The sequence below is a fragment of the Augochlora pura genome, chromosome 2, assembly GCF_028453695.1.
Source record: "Augochlora pura isolate Apur16 chromosome 2, APUR_v2.2.1, whole genome shotgun sequence".
Classification (NCBI taxonomy): domain Eukaryota; kingdom Metazoa; phylum Arthropoda; class Insecta; order Hymenoptera; family Halictidae; genus Augochlora; species Augochlora pura.
Genome location: NC_135773.1, coordinates 567,127 through 588,073, shown reverse-complemented (window position 1 = coordinate 588,073; position 20,947 = coordinate 567,127). Strand labels below are relative to the sequence as shown.

General features: G+C 50.9%; 1 protein-coding gene across 1 annotated transcript in view; it reads left to right on the top strand.

Moving 5' to 3' along the window:
• Positions 1-20,947, top strand: part of Kug (FAT atypical cadherin kugelei) — a 565,526-nt gene that overhangs the window by 539,873 nt on the left and 4,706 nt on the right. Inside the window, exons 8-23 of the mRNA XM_078186334.1 lie at positions 360-512; positions 905-1,118; positions 1,578-3,138; positions 4,313-4,883; positions 5,379-5,550; positions 5,633-5,857; positions 7,011-7,034; positions 9,801-10,037; positions 10,768-11,820; positions 12,174-12,817; positions 13,186-14,583; positions 14,668-14,805; positions 14,960-17,662; positions 17,938-18,271; positions 19,730-19,870; positions 20,222-20,368. Coding sequence (XP_078042460.1) covers positions 360-512; positions 905-1,118; positions 1,578-3,138; positions 4,313-4,883; positions 5,379-5,550; positions 5,633-5,857; positions 7,011-7,034; positions 9,801-10,037; positions 10,768-11,820; positions 12,174-12,817; positions 13,186-14,583; positions 14,668-14,805; positions 14,960-17,662; positions 17,938-18,271; positions 19,730-19,870; positions 20,222-20,368 — 9,715 coding nt within the window. The remainder of the gene's footprint in view (positions 1-359; positions 513-904; positions 1,119-1,577; positions 3,139-4,312; positions 4,884-5,378; positions 5,551-5,632; positions 5,858-7,010; positions 7,035-9,800; positions 10,038-10,767; positions 11,821-12,173; positions 12,818-13,185; positions 14,584-14,667; positions 14,806-14,959; positions 17,663-17,937; positions 18,272-19,729; positions 19,871-20,221; positions 20,369-20,947) is intronic.

Genomic DNA, 20,947 nt, shown 5'->3' with positions numbered 1-20,947 from the left:
CATTTAGAAACAGGAGATTTGGGATGCTCGCTCTGGAGATCCTTTCCAATCCACGCGACGTGTAAAATGTAAATTTCCATCCAATTATGCGAAACGTTTAGATATATTGAACGTTCTACTTTGTCCGGCATCGTGGACGCGCTTGAACGGGATTCATAGAACGAGCTTGAACCTTGCGAACGTTTCAGGATTTCTGTTCTCTACTTTTCTTGTCTTTTTTTTTTCGGGGTACAAGCTGATGGCCGCGCACGATACTAATGTCTCCTTTGTGTCGTGTAACGGTATGTTAGTAGAGAATGAAGAACGGCGAGCACGTAACGAGGCCCGTACCCCTAATACCTTCTGTTCTGGCACGCTAGGTTCTCGCGGACGACAAAGACATCGGCGATAATGGAAAAATCCAGTACAGCATCAAGGGCGGCAGGAGCAAGGGCAAGTTCAGGATCCACCCGACCACGGGGATGGTTTACTCGCAGCGAGGCTTCGAAGCCGGCCAGGAATTCGAAATGCTGGTGAGTGCATTACAATTCACGGCTTCCTCTATCTTATAACCAAAGCCGCCTCTCCAAAAAAAGTACGTTTATGGGGTTACGATTGATTTACATATTTTTCAAATATGTCATATATTTCCCCAACATCTCGATTCTCCAACCTGACGCTTGAATCGAGGGATGAGAAAGCTCTCAGAATCTCTTCCAGTAGAAAGGCTTGAAAACGGTTGGGAACAGTGCGCTCACCATTCTATAAACCATAACGTGAACAAAGTGCAAACTTCCCGCGGTAACGATTTCACAGGCGGGGAGCACTGTTATAGACATAATTCACGGTCGATCTAGTGCAGCGTCTTTGATACAATTTAAGTTCCAGTTTAACTTACCCCCGGGGTCATGGTTCTGTCTGGTAGATAAGGGCAGCCGACAGCGGTGAACCGCAGCGGAGTCATCAAACACGGGTATCCGTGCAAGTTGTCGAGATACCGAAGGAATCCGAGAACTCGCCAGTCTTCAGGACGAACAATCAAAGCGTCGAGGTCACGGAGAGCGACGAGGTCGGTTTCCTGGTCGCTCTGGTACAAGCCACCGACAAGGACGGCGATTCCCTGTGGTACGATATCGTCGGTAAGTAAATGTCATCGGTGCGTTCTGTTTAATCGAGGAAACGTCGCCTCGCTCCGATTTCTTCGCTCCACAGTCTGAAATAGAGAGGCAGAAAGTTGAAATTTATTCGTCGAGCAAAGCAACCGCGTCAGAGCCTCGACATTTCATATCTAACATAGTTTCAACTTGCATTTGAAAAAATATTCGCTCGCAAACGAGATCGACCCAATCAGGAAGAAATGTTGAAATTCTATTTCGAAAATTATGGTCTTCGATAGTATTGCTAGGTTTTGAGGTACAGTTGTTCGAAGAACGAATTGGGTCCGACCGACCCGGCACGAGATACGTGTCTCGCTTAGAAAGTGTGACAGCGTAGGATTAAACGAAACACGAGGTCGCAGTAGCTCCCGGAGTTTTCATCGAACGAAAACGTGAATGTCCCGGGACCTACAACGATGAAAAACTGAAACGTGGTTACAGACGGGGACAAGCGGGACGAGTTCTTCATCGGCCGGGACAACGGGAACGTGCTGCTGGCGAAGAAGCTCGACTGGGAGACGCAGAACTTCTACAATCTCACGATCAGCGTGACGGATAACGTGCACACGGCTCTGACGCAGCTGCTGGTCACGGTGATCGATATCAACGATCACAAGCCGGAGTTCACGGAGGCCACGTACCGCGTCGACATCTCGGAGAACGTGGAGAAGGGCGAGAGGATACTGCAGCTGCACGCGACCGACGAGGACGAGGACAAGAAGGTCTTCTACAGCCTGCACGCGGCCCAGAACCAGGCCTCCCTCGAGATCTTTCACGTGGACACGGTGACCGGCGCGGTAACCTTGAACGAGCTGCTCGACCGGGAGACCATGGAGGAGCACGTGCTGACGGTGATGGTGAAGGACCAGGGAACGCCGGCAAAGAGGAACTACGCCAGAGTGATAATAACCGTGCACGACCACAACGACCACGCGCCAGAGTTCATCAGCGAGATCATCCAAGGAAAGGTGTTCGAGACTTCGCCCGTCGGAGCCGCCGTCGTCCAGGTGTACGCCATCGACAGAGACAGAGGGGACAACGCGAAGATCACCTACTCCATCACTTCCGGGAACGTGGGCAACATGTTCTCCATAGATCCCGACTTAGGCACCATCAAAGTGGCTCGAGAACTCGATCTGAGCGTCTCGTCGGAGTACATTCTGCTGGTCAAAGCCACGGACCACGGTTCTCCGGCCATGTCCAACACCGTGCCGGTGCACGTGATGATCACCATGGCAGACAACGCGCCGCCCAGGTTCATCCAGAGAGAACTCTCCGCGGAGATCTACGAGAACCAACAGATGGGGACCTACGTGAAGCACGTGGAGGCTAGGAGCACGTCCTCCTTGCAGTTCGAGATCGTCGACGGGAACAAGGACGACACGTTCTTCGTGAACCCCAGTACAGGCATAATAGTGATCAAGAACGATCTGGACTACGAGAAGAAGAAGTTCTACAACTTGACCATCGCTGCTACCAACATGGCCGACGCGAGGGCCACCTGCAACGTGATCGTCCACGTCCTGGACAGAAACGACAACGCGCCCAGGTTCCTGCAGGCCACGTACAGCGGAGAGATCAGCGAAGGAGCCAGCATCGGGTCTCTGGTTCTGACCAACACCAGCACTCCTCTGGTGATTAAGGCGGAAGATGCCGACTCCGAACTGAACGCTCTATTAAACTACGATATCGTCGAGGATCTGCCGAGGAAGTACTTCCATATCGACTCCAGCACCGGAGCTATTAGGACGGTGATGCTGCTGGACCACGAGAGCATACCCAAGTTTACGTTCCACGTGAAGGTGTCGGATTTGGGCAAGCCGAAGCTGTACTCCGAGACCACCGCCAAGGTGCTGATCGTGGTCACCGATGTCAACGACTGTCCGCCGGAATTCGTCGAGAACGAATACAACACCACCCTACTGCTGCCTACGTACAAGAACGTCGCTGTCGTCAAAGTCCGGGCCATCGATCCTGATAGCTCCGAGGGTATACCGCTCAGGTATGCAAAAATCGACTTCATTTATTCGTACTTACAGCTCGGGAAATTTTTACATTTAATTGCAGTTCCGTTTCAAAGAGCCTCCGTCACTTTCATTTTCGCTTGATATTAATCTCTTGAATGCTCAGGGGAATGCTATTGGAAATCACGCTTCCTGTTTGATTCCTATTAAATAAAAATAAAGCGAGTTTCGGGGATGGTAAAATATTTAACATTGAAGCGAGAACAGCGGACGGCGAGTACCAGTGATGAATGCGTGACTAATGATGCATTAAAGAAAAAGTAATCAGAGGATCGCGCAGGATAATTGTCGGGCGAAATTATTTAAAATTCCGCAAAATCTGTCGCCGTAGCCAAAGTTTCCTGTCGGTGGCGCGACGGTGGCGGCGGCGGCAGCGGCGTACGGCCGCGTTTATTCCGGTTTTAACAAGCTGATTCATATTTATGCCCTCGCGCCCGCGCCTTCATTAGCATTCATTTACCATTATAATCGTTGCATGAAATTTGTACGATCTCCGGCTGATACGCGGCCGCGTTTTTTCCGTGCGCCGGAAGAAAATTCCTGCCCACTTGTTCCGTGGGGCGGCCGGCCATTTGCATAGGTGTTCGTTCCCGTTATTTTTTCTTTGCAAATTGTTTCGTTCAGAGCGGAACGGCAGCCTTCCAGATACGGCCGGGATTAGTGCCTCAACATTAATAAAAAAAAAGCGACGCTTTTTCTCCCTCCAATATTTCGCGCGAGCTCATGCCGCGACAATGGGGCTGTTCCGACCCGAGATTCGATGTCATCACGCTGAACCTGCCCCTGTCGAAATAACTGATTTCTTATTTTACGGTTCTACGAGCTTTTGAGACTCTTTCGCGAGCAACGCTTCAATAAATTAAATTGCACCCTAGTCGCGATAAAATAAAACGCGACCAGTTGTGTCTCGCGCGCGTCTCCATTTCCTCCGAAATATTGTCTCCCTTCAGAGAAGCCGATTTGCATCCATATTTAGTACATTATTTGCACGGAGTTAATTACGGTAGAAATTGTGGAGAGAAAATATTTATTTGGCAAAACGAGCGGTCATTTCGTTGGACGATAAAAGGGACCGTTTAACGACCACCGAGGTTGTCGCTCCGCTGGTTCGTCGACCGGGCATCTCTCTATGTAGAACGCTGCTCTGTCCAGGTACGACATCATCGACGGGAACAAGGGACGCACTTTCGACATAGACGGTCGGACCGGCGTCATCACGGTTTATAACCCGGAACGCATGAAGAAAAGTTACCTCTTGCGGGTCCGTGTCTCCGACGGGAAGTACTCGAGCGTCGCCCAGGTGAACGTGATAGTCGAGAAGTCGGAGAACTCCGGCCTGGTGTTCCAGAAGGACGTCTACGAGGGAACGATACCGGAGAACTCGACGAGGATCACGACCATCGCGGTCGTGAACGTTCTCGGCAGCGCGCTGAACGAGCACATTGTCTTCAGTATACTGAACCCGACGGACATGTTTGTAATTGGATCGACGTCCGGCGCGATTCGCACCACCGGCATTAGATTCGACCGTGAAGTTTGCGACCATTACGAGCTGATCGTGGAAGCGAAGAGCCAGATGCCGGACAGGGAGAAACCCAGGGTGGCCCATGTGATCGTTAACGTCACCATACAGGACATCAACGACAACTGCCCGATGTTTGTCAATCTACCCTATTACGCGGTCGCCTCCGTAGACGCTCAAAAGGGCGACGTCATTACCAAGGCGAGTAGATTTTGCGTATCCTCCGGCGATCGCTTTCACACGGACCTGTCTATAGGGTATACCGTCAACTTACATATTCACTTCGAATCCCGGTTCATTCTATTGTTCCGGCCTTGTCTCGCGCGTTTCAATGGGGCAGAGGCTTGCAATATAGTACATCGATCGAGTAAGATTAAAACTGAGACGCGGGATCAAAATGTTGTTAATAATTGCAGATTTTAACCGTTTTTACATTTAGCTGTTTTCAACGTACTAGAATTTGTTAAAGAAGAGAATTTTACGAGCGACTTTTGATTCTTTCAGCAAATACGGATAATTTTTATTCGACGAGATCCGCGCTCGAATAATTCGTAATCCTTCCAGCTCTTGAAATTGAACCCATTCATTTTTGTCGGGGAGGCATAAAATCCGCAGTCTATTACCGAAGCCTTAAAGTCTTAATGCAGCCCATTAGACTGCGCTTAAGCGTAACAGCCCTATTCGCTTCGCCCACAGGTGCACGCAGTGGATATGGACAGCGGCGACAACGGCGAGGTCCGTTACGAGCTGAAGAAGGGCCACGGGGAGCTGTTCAAGGTGTGCCGGAAGACGGGCGAGATCTCGTTGAAGCAGAACCTGGAGGGTCACAATCGGGAGTACCAGCTGACGATCGCTGCGTACGACGGCGGTGAGTGCATCATCGATCCCGGATGATCCCCGGTTCGACCAGGTCCGAGCTATATTCGACAAGCTTTTCGACATTGTTTCAGGCATCACGCCTTGCTCGATCGATGTGCCCGTGAACGTGAAGGTGATAGATCGCTCGATGCCCGTGTTCGACAAGCAATTTTACACGGACAGCGTGCTGGAGAGCATCGAGGTGCACTCGCCGCTCGCTTTGTCCATACAGGCCCAGTCGCCTCTGAATCGGAAACTCATATACAGCATCGCGAAGCGCAACGATTTCGAGGAATTCGCCCTGAACTTCAACACAGGTGAGTCCGCATGTCCGCCGCCAAGCCGTTTTCAATCGAACCGTCGAACGATAGAACCCGAGAATCGAATTAAACGCACGGTAATCCCCGGAACAATCGGTTCCCAATGCGGACGGAACGATGTACCTTTCAACGACACGGCCCTTGAAAAGGGCTGACGAGCTTCGCGGGTCGAGGATCTCTTTTTTTTTTTCCTCGTTTCCTTTGGCCTTTTCGTTTCTTTGATTTCTCTATCCGACGCCTAAAATCGTTTTTCTCCGTCGGTTCTGTTTCAAAAGCGTAATCCCGATGAAATTTATAACGTTTCGAATCCTTCTTCCTTTGAAAGCTGTTCAAGCGGTTCTATAGACCATAGACAAAGACATTAGAATCTCAAACACGTATCTTCGAGATCCTGATCGAATTAGCCCCAGCTTGAAATTAATTTCAAATTCGCATTCATCGAATCGAACGATGTTCCGTATCGCCGTATCCGCGAGGACATTCTGCGTTTCAAAAATTAAATGACCCGTTCTGCGCGCGTTCCCCAAGGGAGACATATTTCTCGCACGTCCCGTACAGTGTGACGAACGCGTGTCCCCCTTCCGGATACGCGCGGATAGAAGGGTGCGCACCCCTGGTCCAATCCCAAATCGCTGGTGGTCCTCGAAGATTTTCACTTCTCGCTGGTTGCGGGTTCGAGCGAGCATTCCTTTTCTTTTTCTCGTCGATCGAACCACGCGAGCGGACTATGTCTCGACGAATGATTGATATCGGTCTCCCTGTACATGGTATTCGGTGACTAAATTCTCTAATCAAGTAAAACGGTGTGTAGTGGTGAGACAGTAGCAAAATGGGGACGTTGGGATGGATCGCACGTAACACAAGCTGCGGATCTACGGTACGCCGACCGATTCGTTCGGTGACGATCGATCGCGTTCACCTTCGTTTACAGTGTTCAAATCGGAACACGTAATTTCGTTTCCTGTGAAAAGCGAACGGTAGACGTCGCTCTCTCCTCTCTCTCTCTCTATTTCTCTCTCTCTCTCTCTCTCTCTTTTCACCCTTGCCTCTCCCTCGCCCTACTTGACCCCCACGATTTATTCTTTTACAAATGCTTATTATCTGATTTGAACTAGAAATTAAAGTTTTGTTGTATCTCCCTGTTTCGCAGCCCCCGACAGTAACAATGGTCCTTGTGAGTATAAAACATACTAGTTCTATCCGTCTGCTGTGTCGCACCGTTCACCACTGCTACTGCACTGTCGCTATCTGGGTTCTCTTCTCTCTCTTTCACTCTCTCTCTCTCTCTCTCACACACGCTGTTTTCCGATCTAATCTCTCTTTCTCTCCATTTTGATTTCCGTCACGATGCACGATTCGGTGAAACCGTCGGCCGCGATCTGGCGCCGATGAATCTTTCTCGGCCGACGCTAATCCTCGAATTAAAACCGAGCCCCGCGGCTGCTGTTGCGCGAATAACAGAATAAGTTGGAGCAACGTGTGGGATCCCGGTGAAAATTAACGATCGTTATTCAAGCCTTGTTAACATCGGCGTCGCTTTATCCCGCGAGTAATACGATGACGGAAACGCCGCCACGAGAGTTTAATTGGAATTAGCGGCTGGTACGTCTTCGAGCGCGCGCGCGCGCGCGCCGGAGACCCGGCTAATTAATGAAATTGAAGTTCCGTACGAAAGCCTCCTCGAGTCTTGAATAATTTTCTTGGTTGCGTTCCGCGTCCCGACAACAATTACTCTTACCGGCTTCCGACTTTTCGTAATGCGACAGACACCTTTTCCGAATCGTCTGCGACGCTCGACGAAATTCCACCGTCGGCTCTATTCCTCGGAAGCAACATTTCGTCCGTCGAACTTTTCAATCCCTGTCGATTAATCGATCGCTGGAATATATATTTCGTCGAGACGCCGCCGACAAGTTTTGAATAACGATATCGTAGAGAATGATGCTTGGCCTCCGATTTCAAATCGCAACGATCCGAGGCGTCCTCGGCTTTCTGCATCCACTGACACGCATTAGGATACTAACCATTCACTGGCGAGCACGTTGCACGAGCCTGCGAGACGATACGAAAACGGTGCTCGATCGTTATTAACGACGCAACATTTAACGGCATGCTAACCCCGATACTCCTTTTACCGGGCAGAAAACGCTTTGGTCGTGCACTTTGCTCCACGAACATACTCTTACTTTTGTTCGGCGTTTCCCACCCCGACCGTAACTCGAACCGGTCTCATTATCGACATGGAAGCAACGGAGAGCTCCGTGAAACGGACCCGGAGCACAGCGTTGCTTGAACGCGCGGTGTACTGTTATCTCGGAACAGTGATTCATCTTGAAACGCGTATCTAAAGCGAGCCTTACGCTCCGCACTTTATACCCTTTTATCTCGTTCGAGAGATATTTTTATTTATTTCTTTTGCTTATCTGCCGAGGTTTTCGCAACTTTACACTGTTCGCATGACGTGCCTGCACCTTGCGTCGCGATGCTCGCACTTCGGACCACGCGTAGATTGAACCTGCTCTTGCACTTGTGCTATGCGGGGCCTTTCTTCTCAAACTCGAATGCATCTTGTCGTAAAATATCGCCGAGAGTTGTACAGTGCAAGTGGGAATGCAGCTTGATGCTACAGACAGAGGCAGATAGATGCACCTCAGATTTCACAGGTTGACTGCGACATCTTCATCGATTCACCCTTTCGACGATCGAGTTCGCCTATAAAATCGTTGCTGCACGATTTATTTGTTATCAGGAATTTCAAATTTCTACGCGTACTACGACGAACGTGAAACATTTGTTCAATGGCGCGCGTAACTGAACCGTTCTTTGATGAAACGAAAGCTTGTAAAACGTCTACTAAAATTCCCGCGAAGTGCAAGCCACGCAGTCAGGATCGGGGTAAAACGAAAATATGCTGATGCGCTGCAGTTTCTTGCTCTTTCCGCGTAGCGAAGTTCGAGCGGTTCTACTTGCTTTTTCTAGAACGAATGCCGTCTAGTTTAGCCTCGGTTAACTTCACGAGCGAGTGTAATTTTCTGTAAATATGTAATTCGGGGTGAATTTGATTCGCAGGAGGGTGAATTTCGAGTGCGAACCCATTTAAACTAGATCCACTTTAAATTCCAAACCAGGAGCTAAGTAGCTATAGACGACGCCTTTGAAATGCTGATCAAAATGTACCTGGCCAACGCCGTCCAAAGGTCAAATTATTTTATCGCTCCCACTCGGAAAGTTTTGCATATAACCGAACGCTATCAACATTTTCGATGCTATTTCTACGACCTCTTAGAGCAGCACGTCGCTCGATAGAAGAGTACACGATCTTGAAAGCTTCGGTTCCGACGACGATAGAGCCGAGTGTCCAGTCAACCTGTTATCTCGCATAGCGAATGGTCATTTTCAAAGGTGCAGACACACACACACACTTTGGTAGCATTCGCAGATTCACCCGCAGCGTCCGAGCGTCTTGTACAAACATATTCACCGCGTGACTTGCATTCATCTCTGGACTGCGGATTTTCTGTATTTACGATAAAAATTCAAATCGCAACTGTATTGTGAACCGATGGAAAGAAAAGTGTCCGACCTGCTATAATTTTTAAAAGAAAAATGCAACTCTCGAGTTAATCGTATCGTTTGCAACGGATGCTGAGAATTTTTATTTAGCAGAAAAACCCGCGGTCTATCCACATCAGTGTCCCTTGGTGTCCGCGAAACCGAGCAACAAACTCCTCGTGGTACCCCGCGGAGAGCGCATCGCGCTGGGGTGTCTTTTACGGTGCGTCATCCGCAAGAAGCGTGCGCTTAGGCTTGACGATCGATCTCGATGTTTTCGTCGCGCGTGTATTCGTAGCGACGGAGTACAGCGTAAAGTTTCTCGGCTTTGTGGACGCTAGGCTGCATAGAGTGCTTTGGGTCTACAATCTTCTCTTCAATAAATCAGGTGTAATCTCTGTGGTGGATGAGCTGGATTATGAACAGAAGAAACAATACGAGCTGACGGTGCGCGCCACCGACAGCGTGTCCGGCGTCTACGCCGAGGTGCTCGTCAGCATCCTCGTGCAGGATGTCAACGATTGCCCGCCCGAGTTCACGCAGGATTCCTACAACATCTCCGTCTCGGAGGCTGCGGCGTTTGGCACCTCCGTGCTGAGGGTCAGGGCCAGGGACAACGACACCGGTGAGTACTCGCATCATTGCTTCCATCTGGACTTCTTCGCGTTCAATCGAAAGCTGGCACTCCTGCCAGTATAACCCTTTTGATCTTTATCATATTATTAGAACCTGCAGTTTTTCAATTGAAATTTCATTAAGTGAAATATGCAGGTCTTGAGACTATAGGTGTGTCAGGCAAAACATTTGTAATCGTTGATAAGAATTAACCATTCACAAAAGTTCATCGATAATTATTTCCACATAGCCCGATGACCCCTTAAACTTTTAATTAATATCAAGGAGGTACGAGATCGATCCTGTGAATAAAGCGTAGCTGATCCCTCGCGGTCGAGTAAGATTAATGTTATTGTGATTATCTTGGCGGGCCTTCTTCTTAATGAACGTTGAAGCTGGATCGTGTCGATGGATCATGCTGTGCAGACTATACCCCCCTGCCTTAGGTTACGGGACATCTTACATTGGCAAACTTGAAATAAGAATTGATCTTAGGGAAGTTCTTGACAATAAATAGCGATCTGTATCTTATTTTTATAAATTCTCTAGTAGGGCTTCAGAGAGATATATCTCGGCGAAAAATAAATCTGAGAAACATTAGAGGTGTTAGATGGAATGTGGATCGGTCGAGAAGTTGCGAATTTGGTCGGGAATGTCGGTGTGCTCGGTAATCGGTGTGGCCGCACGGTTTGCCACTCGAAAGCACAGTTGATCCAACAAGGTTGTCCGTGTTCGTTTAGGTATAAACCAGCAAGTGCGTTACGCGATCCAAAACGACACGGAGAACAGCACGGACCTGTTCCACATCGACCCGGAGGAGGGTGTAATATACCAGAAGAGATCGCTGGACCACGAGGCGCACGAGTCCCACCACTTCACCGTGATCGCGATCGATCGCGGCGTGCCCAGTCTCTCGAGCACCGCTCACGTTTGGGTGACTGTCATCGACATGAACGACAACCCGCCCAAGTTCGAGCAGCCGTCGTACACGTGTTCCCTGTCGGAGCACGCGGAACGGGGTCAGTTCGTGACGGTGGTGTCCGCCAGCGATCCAGATTACGTCGACGAGAAGCTTACGTACACGATCGTGGGCGGGAACGAGCAGCAGACCTACAACATCGATCAGTCGACCGGCATCATTTCTCTGATCAATATGCAGAACTTCGGCGAGAAGAAGCTCAGCGTGCTGAACGTGTCCGTCACCGACAACGTCTACACCAGCTTCACGCGCGTCAAGATCGAGATACTGCCCGCGAACAGGCACAACCCCAAGTTCCCCAACCCCGTGGTCGAGGTCACGGTCTTCGAGAACCAGCTGCCGGGCCGGCTGGTCATCAGCGTGATCGCCACCGACGACGATTTCGGCGACTACGGCAGCATCACCTACTCTATACCCTCCGACATGATGAAGGAGATCTTCGACATCAACAGGCTGACCGGCGAGATCGTCACGAGGAAGAAGCTGGACCGAGAACAGCAGAAGCTCTACGAGATACCCGTGATGGCCACCGATGGCGGCGGCAGGTCAGGGTTTGTCATGGTTAAGGTCAAGGTTGGGGACGAGAACGACAACTCGCCGGTGTTCCTGCTGAGGGAGTACAAGGCTAGCATCCACGGCAACTTGAGCCTGAACACCCCGTTCCTCAAAGTCAGGGCGCAAGATGCCGACGAGGACGACGCTGCTAGGATCGTGTACTCGATCTACGAGCCACAGACTTCGGAAGCCAAGGCCCTTTTCGGTATCAACCCTAACACCGGAGCCCTGTTTTTGCAGAAGAGTGCTATGCCGTGGGGTGAGTACTAATTCTGTATAGAAATAAAGCGACGACGGATGTCCCACTCGGAAATTAAAAAAATTCTATTGCATCGAGTATCGCGGAATTTTTTGCTTGCATCAATTCAAGTTAAGAAATTAACCCTCAAATATTCGGTTACCTTTCATCTAGAATATTCGAGGATTATTTTGCACCCTTTAATGTGAATTCTAAATATCATCCAAGTATCAGAATGTTTCGAATTTCCGGGTTGGGGATCGTTCCTCGTGAATCTACAACGAGGCTATCTGCCGGGACGATTCGTCACGATCTTTGATACCAGATTAGGATGCATGTACCAAAGCGCACCGAATCGGTTTCTGTCTTTACAGAGAATCAATTGTTCGAGCTATTCATCCGCGCGGAGGACAGGGGCACCACGATACATCACGCGGACGTCCCCCTGAGCATCTACATCATGGGCCACGAGGACGTGCCGCCCCTGTTCGAGCGGAAAGAGGACAAGTTCTTCATCCCCGAGGCGTCGGCCGTCGGCACCGCCATCACCAGGCTAAAAACCGTGACGAATAACACGGTAACTTACAGAATCGTTTCCGGGGACGAGGACTCGCCGCTTTTTACGATCGACTCGAACGGCCAGATCACTCTGGCAAAACCGCTCGACCGGGAATTGAAAGATAGGCATCTGATCGGTGTCCTTGCTGAAACTGACTCGAGTCCGCCGCTAACGGCCCTCGCCGAGATATCACTGCAGGTGCTGGACGAGAACGATCACGCCCCGCAATTCGAGAGCAACCCGTACAGTATCAGTTTGGCGGAAAACATAGAGGAGGGGACGTCGATCCTGAAAATTATTGCTCACGATGACGATTTAGGGAGCAACGGGGAGGTTCGTTACTCGTTCGGATCCGATATCGGCGAGCTGGCGAACGTGTTCACGGTCGACGCTTACACCGGATGGATATCGACCCTGGTCCAGCTCGACAGAGAGAAGCAACCCGAGTATAAGTTCCAGGTAAACGTCCAAAAAAGTTTTCACGCGCGATTACGGATCAACGCAAACTTTGCGAAAATTTAGAGTAGAATGATTTTGGCATACCACTCAATTTTACAAAAGCATTTATATGCATTGTTCTAGCCCTTCTATCGCCCAAAAAAAAATTCGACTCGTTTAGTCGAATTTCAGAAAAGCGTAAAAAAATGTCTAAAGAATCCTTTGCTTCGATCGTAACAAATTCTTAAAGTTCCCTACGAAGTCTACGTAGTACAAAGAAAAAGTTAGTTGGACGGTGTCGTCTGATCCCGATAGGGTAACTACGGTAACTTTCTGCTAACGTATGTCGCGACGAACCTTCGATGCAAGCTCTTATCCGGTTTCCGCAGGTGGTGGCAATGGACAACGGAAGTCCGAAGCACTTCGCGAGGACGTCGGTGCACGTGAAGCTGAAGGACTACAACGACAATTCTCCGGCGTTCGTGGACGATAGTTACGAGGCGACGGTGAACGAGGACGCTCTGCCGGGGACGGTGGTAGTCAAGTTGGTCACGGTCGACAAGGACTCGGACGTGAACACGCCGATCGAGTTCTACATAACTTCCGGGGACCTTAGATCGCAGTTCCAGATTAGATCAACAGGCGAGGTGTACGTGGCGAAAGCGCTGGACCGGGAGACGTTGGATCGTTACGAGTTGGTGATCGTTGGCACGGACGGCAAATACGTTTTCAAGACGAGAGTGACGGTCCAGGTGCTGGACGTGAACGACAACCCTCCGTACTGCCTGAGATACCGCTACAGAGAGGTCTTGTCCGAGGGCTCGCATCCTGGCACCTACGTTTTGACCGTGTTGGCGACCGATTACGACGACGAGCCGAACGCGAAGCTGCGTTTCTACCTGACCGGTGACAAGAACGACAAGTTTTCCCTGGACAAGGAAACAGGGGTGCTGAAAACCATCGGCCAGCTGGACCGAGAGTCCCAAGCCAAGTACTCGCTGACCGCCCACGTTCAGGATAGAGACAAGCCGTCGTGGGAATGCTCGTCCCAGCTGGAGATCCTGATCTCCGATCTGAACGACAACGCGCCGAAATTCACGATGCGCGCGTACAGCGCCACGCTGCCGGAGGACGTCGAGGTGGGCACCCTGGTGACCAAGGTGCACGCCACCGACGACGACATTGGCATTAATCGCAAGATCAGGTACGAGTTCGTCGATTCCGCCGACGGACACTTCCTGATCGCGCCCGACAGCGGCATCGTCACCTTGGGCAAGCCCCTCGACAGGGAAACCAAGGCGATGTACAACGTGACAATACAAGCTCTGGATCAGGGAACGCCTCAGCTGATCAACGTTACCACCCTGATCGTCAACGTGCAGGACATTAACGACAATCCGCCCGAATTTACCGCAAAGGTCTACTCGTCCAAAGTGCCCGAGATTTACGCGGTTGGAACGGAGGTTGCCAGGGTGCTGGCCACCTCGAAGGACACCGGCGTTAACGCCGACGTTTACTACTCGATCGTCGGTGGAAACGAGCACAAGAAGTTCCAGATCGATACCAGGACCGGGGTAATCGCTATCGTCGAACAGCTGGATTACGAGCGCGCCAGGGACTACTTCTTGACCATCCAAGCCATAGACGGAGGGCTGCCGCCGCTCAGTAATCACGCCACCGTGAACATCACCGTGATCGACAGCAACGACAACGCGCCGATATTCAGCGAGGTTTCTTACAGAGCCTCCGTCAAGGAGGACGCCAAGATCGGGGACAAAGTTACCAAGGTTTGTTTCAATTCCTCTCCGTTTCCACCCGCTCGATAATTTATTCCGACCTTCGTTCATTTCGTTTCTAATCAATGTTTTAAGGTGTACGCGAACGATTTGGACAGCGAGGAGAACGGGAACGTCTCTTACTACATCGAAAGAGGCGACAGGCAGAAACAATTCGCGATCGACCAGAAAACGGGCCAAATTACTGTTGCCGCGCCACTGGATCGCGAAGAAGTGAGTATAAAAAAACGCGAGTTTAAATTACGAAGACGGTGCGTCCTGCAATATTTGCAGTCGACGAACCAATGGACGAATTTATCGATCGAGCCAGGAAATGCCAAAAGATCGCGCAAGGGTTAACAGCCCCACCCTCTGTCTCGCATTTCAGGTCGCAAACTACGTATTGGAGGTCCACGCCCGCGACAGTGGCATCCCGACGTTGTCCAGCTTTGTGATGGTGAACATCGAGGTCCTGGACGCGAACGATAATCCACCCATGTTTTCGCTGTCGAATTACACGGCGGTGGTGCAGGAGGACAAGCCGTTGGGGCACACCGTGCTGCACTTCGTGGTCTCGGACGCGGATATCGAGCCGAACGCCAGCCCGTACACCTTCGACTTCCGGTCCGGGAACGAGGGCGACGCGTTCCGCTTGGAGCAAGACGGCACGCTTCGCACGGCGACCAAGTTCAACAGCCGCGTCAAAGACAAATACGTGTTGCACATACGAGTCTTCGACAACGGGAGCCCGCCGCTCTACTCGGACGCGTGGGTGGTGATCAAAGTGATCGAAGAGTCGCAGTACCCGCCGGTGATCACGCCGCTGGAGATCGTCATCAATTCCTACATGGACGAGTACCCCGGCGGGCTGATCGGAAAGGTCCACGCGACCGACCAGGATCAATACGACACGCTGCAGTACAATTTGGTGCCGTCGTCCCCTATACCGAACGACCTCTTCCAAATCAACAAGATCAACGGCACCCTGGAGGCTCTGCCTCGCCTGGACGTTGGCGAGTACAGAGTGAACATCAGCGTGACCGACGGGAAATTCTACTCGTACTCCGTGGTGAAGGTGTTGGTGGATCTGATAACGGACAAGATGCTGGAGAACGCGGTGATCGTGCGGTTCAGAGAAGTCAGTCCGGAGGACTTTATCCTCAGCCACCGGAAGGGCTTCCTCAGGACCGTGCGCCATGCCATGTCCTGCAGGCCGAAGGACATCGTCATCATCAGCGTGCAAGTGTCCTCGGACGAGACCAATCTGATCAAGTCGAGAGCTATTCGCCAGGCCGTGCACAACGACCTCGACCTTTTGTTCGCGGTGAAGAAGCCTGCCAACAGCCTGGGAGCTCCAGGGTTCTTTCCATCGGAGAGCATCCGCGAGGCACTGAACCAGCGACTCGAGGAACTGGAAGAGTCGACGAAGCTCGTGGTCGAGGAGATCGTCAGATTCAAGTGCAGCAAGGGCTACTGCGTCTACGGGGACTGCCAGGACAAGATCCAGCTCGACAAGGAAAAGATCACGGCCGTCGCAACGGACGTGATGAGCTTCGTGTCTCCTAGACACAAGCAGAAAATGGAGTGCCACTGCAACGAGGGCTACGACGGCAATCACTGCGAGATGATAGTGAACGAGTGCGCCAGGGTGCCGTGTCCCCTGTTCAAAATCTGCGTGCCCGAATCCTCCGCTCAAGGCTACTCCTGCCAGTGTCCCGATGGATTCGCGGGCCATACTTGCGACATTGACATCACCAAGTGCCACGACGAGTCCTGCTACATCCCAAGGAACTCGATCTCTTTCAGTGGAAAGAGCTACGCTCGCTACAGAATCGCCAAGACTCTGATTCGACAGACGATCGAGGATCGTCTCAGCCTGTCCCTGCGAATCAGGACGGTTCAGCTGACCGGGAACCTGATGTACGCGGCCGGCAAAGTCGACTACAACGTTCTCGAGGTAGTGAACGGAGTGGTGCAGTACAGGTTCGATCTAGGAAGCGGCGAAGGTTTGGTCCGCGTGAGCAGCGTGTACGTGAGCGACGGGAATTGGCACGAGATCCAATTGGAGAGAGAGAGCAACAGCGCGAGGCTGACGGTAGATGGAAAACACGTGGCACACGGGTCGGCGCCCGGTAGCAACGACATATTGAACTTGCAGTCGGACGATCTCTACTTGGGAGCCGAGGTCAGACAACACCCGACGATCCTGGGATTCGACGACGTTCAACGTGGTTTCGTCGGCTGCATGGACGACGTCAGGATCGCCAGGGTGTCCGTGCCGTTGCACATGAGCGGCGCGAGCAGCGTGGCCGTCTTGAAACGGTTCGCCAACGTCGAGTTCAGCTGCGACGCCACCACCGTCCTGGTACCACCTGGAATCTGTGGCTCTCAGCCCTGCCAGAACGGTGGCACGTGCAAGGACTCGGGCGGCGACACTTACGAGTGCCAGTGCCACAGCAGGTTCAAGGGCCTGGCTTGCGAAATAGACACCGACCCCTGCGCCTCTTCGCCCTGCCTTTACGGAGGACGGTGCAAGATCGTGCCAGAGAGCAACGACTTCACCTGCGAGTGCGCCGGACCCAGCCTCAGCGGGAAGCGCTGCGAGTTCGGAAGGTACTGCAGCCCGAACCCGTGCATCCACGGCGGCGTTTGCGAGGAAGGCAACAGCGGACCCATCTGCAAGTGCCAAGGGTTCACGGGCGACCGTTGCGAGAGCGACGTGAACGAGTGCGACGCGAACCCGTGCACGAACGGCGGCACCTGCATCAACGAGATCGGCAGCTACAGGTGCATCTGCCCGCCGAACATGACCGGCTTGAACTGCGGGAATCCTGCCTACTCGACACCCATCATCTCCAGCCACTTCAACATCACCTGGGAGCAGCTGATGTGGATCGGCGTGGCGGTGGTGCTGAACCTGTTCCTGATCATCCTGTTCGTGGCGTTCAGGAAGATCCGGATGAAGCGCACCAGGGCCAGGGCGAACAACATCAACAACGAGACCAGGAAGCAGATCGTGCTGAACTCGGCGAGGCCGCACGAGCACGAGTACAAGCGGAGCTCGAAGCTGAGCAACCTGGAAGTCATACAGGTACCGCGCGTTCGCCGTAGTACTGCTCTATTTTTTTGTTCCGTTTTCGTTTTGCCAGCACCGACGATTAAACGCATGCTTCCGATCGTTTCGATTTTCATTTAAATCCAGTGCCAGCGAGTAGAGGGCAAGTAGAGTGTACTCTCTATATACTTTCGTTGGCTCGACGCCGTTTATTTTTGGTTTGCGACCATCGTACTACCCTCTTAACCCCCCATTGCGGCGAGTGCAGCGTGCATCGAGTTTAAGGTTTTCGTGTGATTCTTTGTTTGCAGAGAGAACCTCCCCAATGCCCTCCCAGACCCGCCTCCTACACTCCCAGCTCGAACAACGAGCCGGCCGCCTACGGTAACTCGGCGGCCGTCGCTCTGAATAACCTGGACACCCTGCGCAGCTACGGTAGCGCCGGCGACGAGCTAGAAAACTTCCCGCCAGACTATTTGAGAAACCTGAACCGAACCACCCCCGTACCCCCTCCGTCCCTAACTCTCGCTAACCCGGTCGGCGGAAACGCGACAGGCAGCGACACGGATAGCCTGCATAAGCCGACCTGGCAGGAACAGATGCAACTAGCTTCCTTCATCACGGACACGACCAAGATCAAGAATGGTGAGTAGTATGCGTTGCTGACGATCCCCCTCGCTCTCATCGTAGCTTCTTACTTTTGTTTTTCGCTTGCGGCATGCATCGTGGGTGGAACTAGCTTCTTCTTCTTCTCTTCTCTTCTCTTCTCTTCTTCTTCTTCTTCTTCTACTTCCTTTATTCACACATCCTGGTGGACTCCTCTTCCCGACCTTCCCATCTCTGTCTCTCGCTATCTTCGAATTCTCTAACTTGTTCGCGGTTGGCGACGCGTTACCTTCGGTACCAGGTCGATCGGAGAGATTCATCGTTACCAGGGATTCAACAGAAACTAACGATAACTGTTTCAAGCTGGCCGGATCGTTCGCGAAAAACCGAAAAGATCTAGCCAACTGTTGCGAATGTATATCGAATCTGGGTTGCATCAGCTTCGGTATGTTTTATATTGTAGAATACTAAATTCCATAGAATCGAATGCAGAGGACCAAAAAAATGATTAAATAAAATATAGAAGTAGAACCGGCATTGCGACTGTTTCCAGCCAATTATCTTTCTCCTAGAACTAGCGTCGACATTCTGCCGATTATCGTAATCGTAAAGCAAGGTTGTAATTAGCTAGTCTAATAAAGTAGAGCGTAACACGATGCCAGTGAATTAAGTAGAGTAACGTGTCGGGAACGCAGACGATGATGATCCTTGGAGAGTACAGGTTGCTCGAGGGCAGAATGTAAGGTCAGTTTCTTATAAGAAAATTGCGACAGTGTTGGCTGACGGCCAGCCAAGTAGATTAACCCAGTTCCAAGCAGCCATGTAGAAGAGGTCAGTCCCTGGTTAGACAAGTAGAATAGATCCTGGTGGAAAAAGTAGTACGAGACTCGCGTAACTCGCCTGATCGAAGCGAGACCAGTAGAATGAGCCTGACCCTTGTTAGAAAAACCTAACGCAAAACACCCAGTGGGTTCGTGCGCATAAAATGTCGGCCTTTGGTCAATCTATTTACGATTGATCTCGTGTAAGAATTTACATTTGCACAAGAAAATCAGTTTTAAAGCAATTGCCAGTCGATTCTAGGCGTTTTAGTTAACTTCAAGATTTATAATAAATTCAGTCCTGTCATTCTTACGAAGCAACGCATCGGTCTTAGCGATCGGTAGATTTATTATTAAATAATGAAGGCAAGAAAGTCGAAGGTTCGGAAAATCGGACATTTCGTATGCGTGAACCTAACGAAGCACACCCTTCCTTGGCCAGATAAGTAGATTTCCGTGTCAAAGGACAATGAGTTGACAACTCATTGAATGACACGATCCCAACCCCTTCGAGACCGCGACGAGGAATGGCACGCAGCGACAGAACTTCACAACCTGCACCCAGCACCGTTTCCTATTCCGTCTTCTCTGATACAAATAACCAGAAGAGTATGCTGACTTGGGCGTGTAGCGAATTGAAATTAACACTGGTGTATCGTATTGTGTGCGCTAACAGACCTGAAACGAGCGAGCCCAGTGGTACCGGAGCTGACCACTGGAGGACTTCTACTAAATTCTTCTCGACGCGTGCCTCATGGAGGTGGGACCTCCGTGACCTCCATGACGTCCATCGAGGATGATCCTCGTATTGTCGGTGGTAAGTCCGAGTAACTAGTATGCCTGAACGTTTGACGATACGTGATCACAGATGATTTTGGGTCGCTTTGCTTCACGCTGTATCTACCATCTCTTGGCCAGTCTCTATTTTATTTTAACCCTCCGCCCCCGAACTTCTACTTCTTAATTCTACTACTCTTCCTCTTCAACGGATCTTAAGCACATACACGCGCACACGCGAACACACGGATCCGCGGAGACAAAGATAGGACACACACGCTTCTTCTCTTTTTACTTACGATTATTTTTCTATCACTTCCGCTCCGTATCGCGGCGCTAGATCGTCGCATGTAGCGTGTCGGAGTACAGTTGTTGTCTGCAATGCTTTTAGGGTATCACTGGGACTGCTCAGACTGGGTTAGGCCAAGTCAAAACCCCCTACCTAACATCACGGAGGTACCCGGAAGCGAAGTTCCAGACTCGTCCAGCTTCCACAGCAATGAGAGTAACGAATCAAACACTCATCAGCTACCGTCAGGTGAGTAGCCGCCGTGGCGTGCACGTTGCTTTCACTAGCACCTGCGTTATTAACCACGAACTATCGTCACTCTCGCTACCGCTCTCAATTTTAATTCCTGCAGTTATATAATTTGCGCTATCCGATATCACGAGTGCGAATACCTCGAGCCAAGTATTTCTTTCCGATTACATCCTCCGTTTACAAGACAAATTCAAAGCGACCGTAAACTGCCATTTCTATCGGCGCGATGCGGTAATTGGGCAAAATATTTCACCCAGGGATATGATAAAATGTGACACTCATACCACACTTACAGTGGCAAATATTTTGTATATAATTAGCAAAATGACACGCCTTCCTATCACTTTTATCGCTGCTTAATCATGCGTCTCAAACTTCTACTGCTTTCTAGCGTACTACACCCCCGATTGCTTCCACGTCTCTAACAATTTTACGCTGTCCAGAGTTGGGCAAAAACTACTTGACTATAGAAAAGCCTCTAAGCCGATGGTATCGCGAGTTCTAAACTAGGTCCTAGTAGGTGCTCGAAAATTCTTCGTGATCCCCGATTAAATCGAAGGACTGCCCAACTCTGGT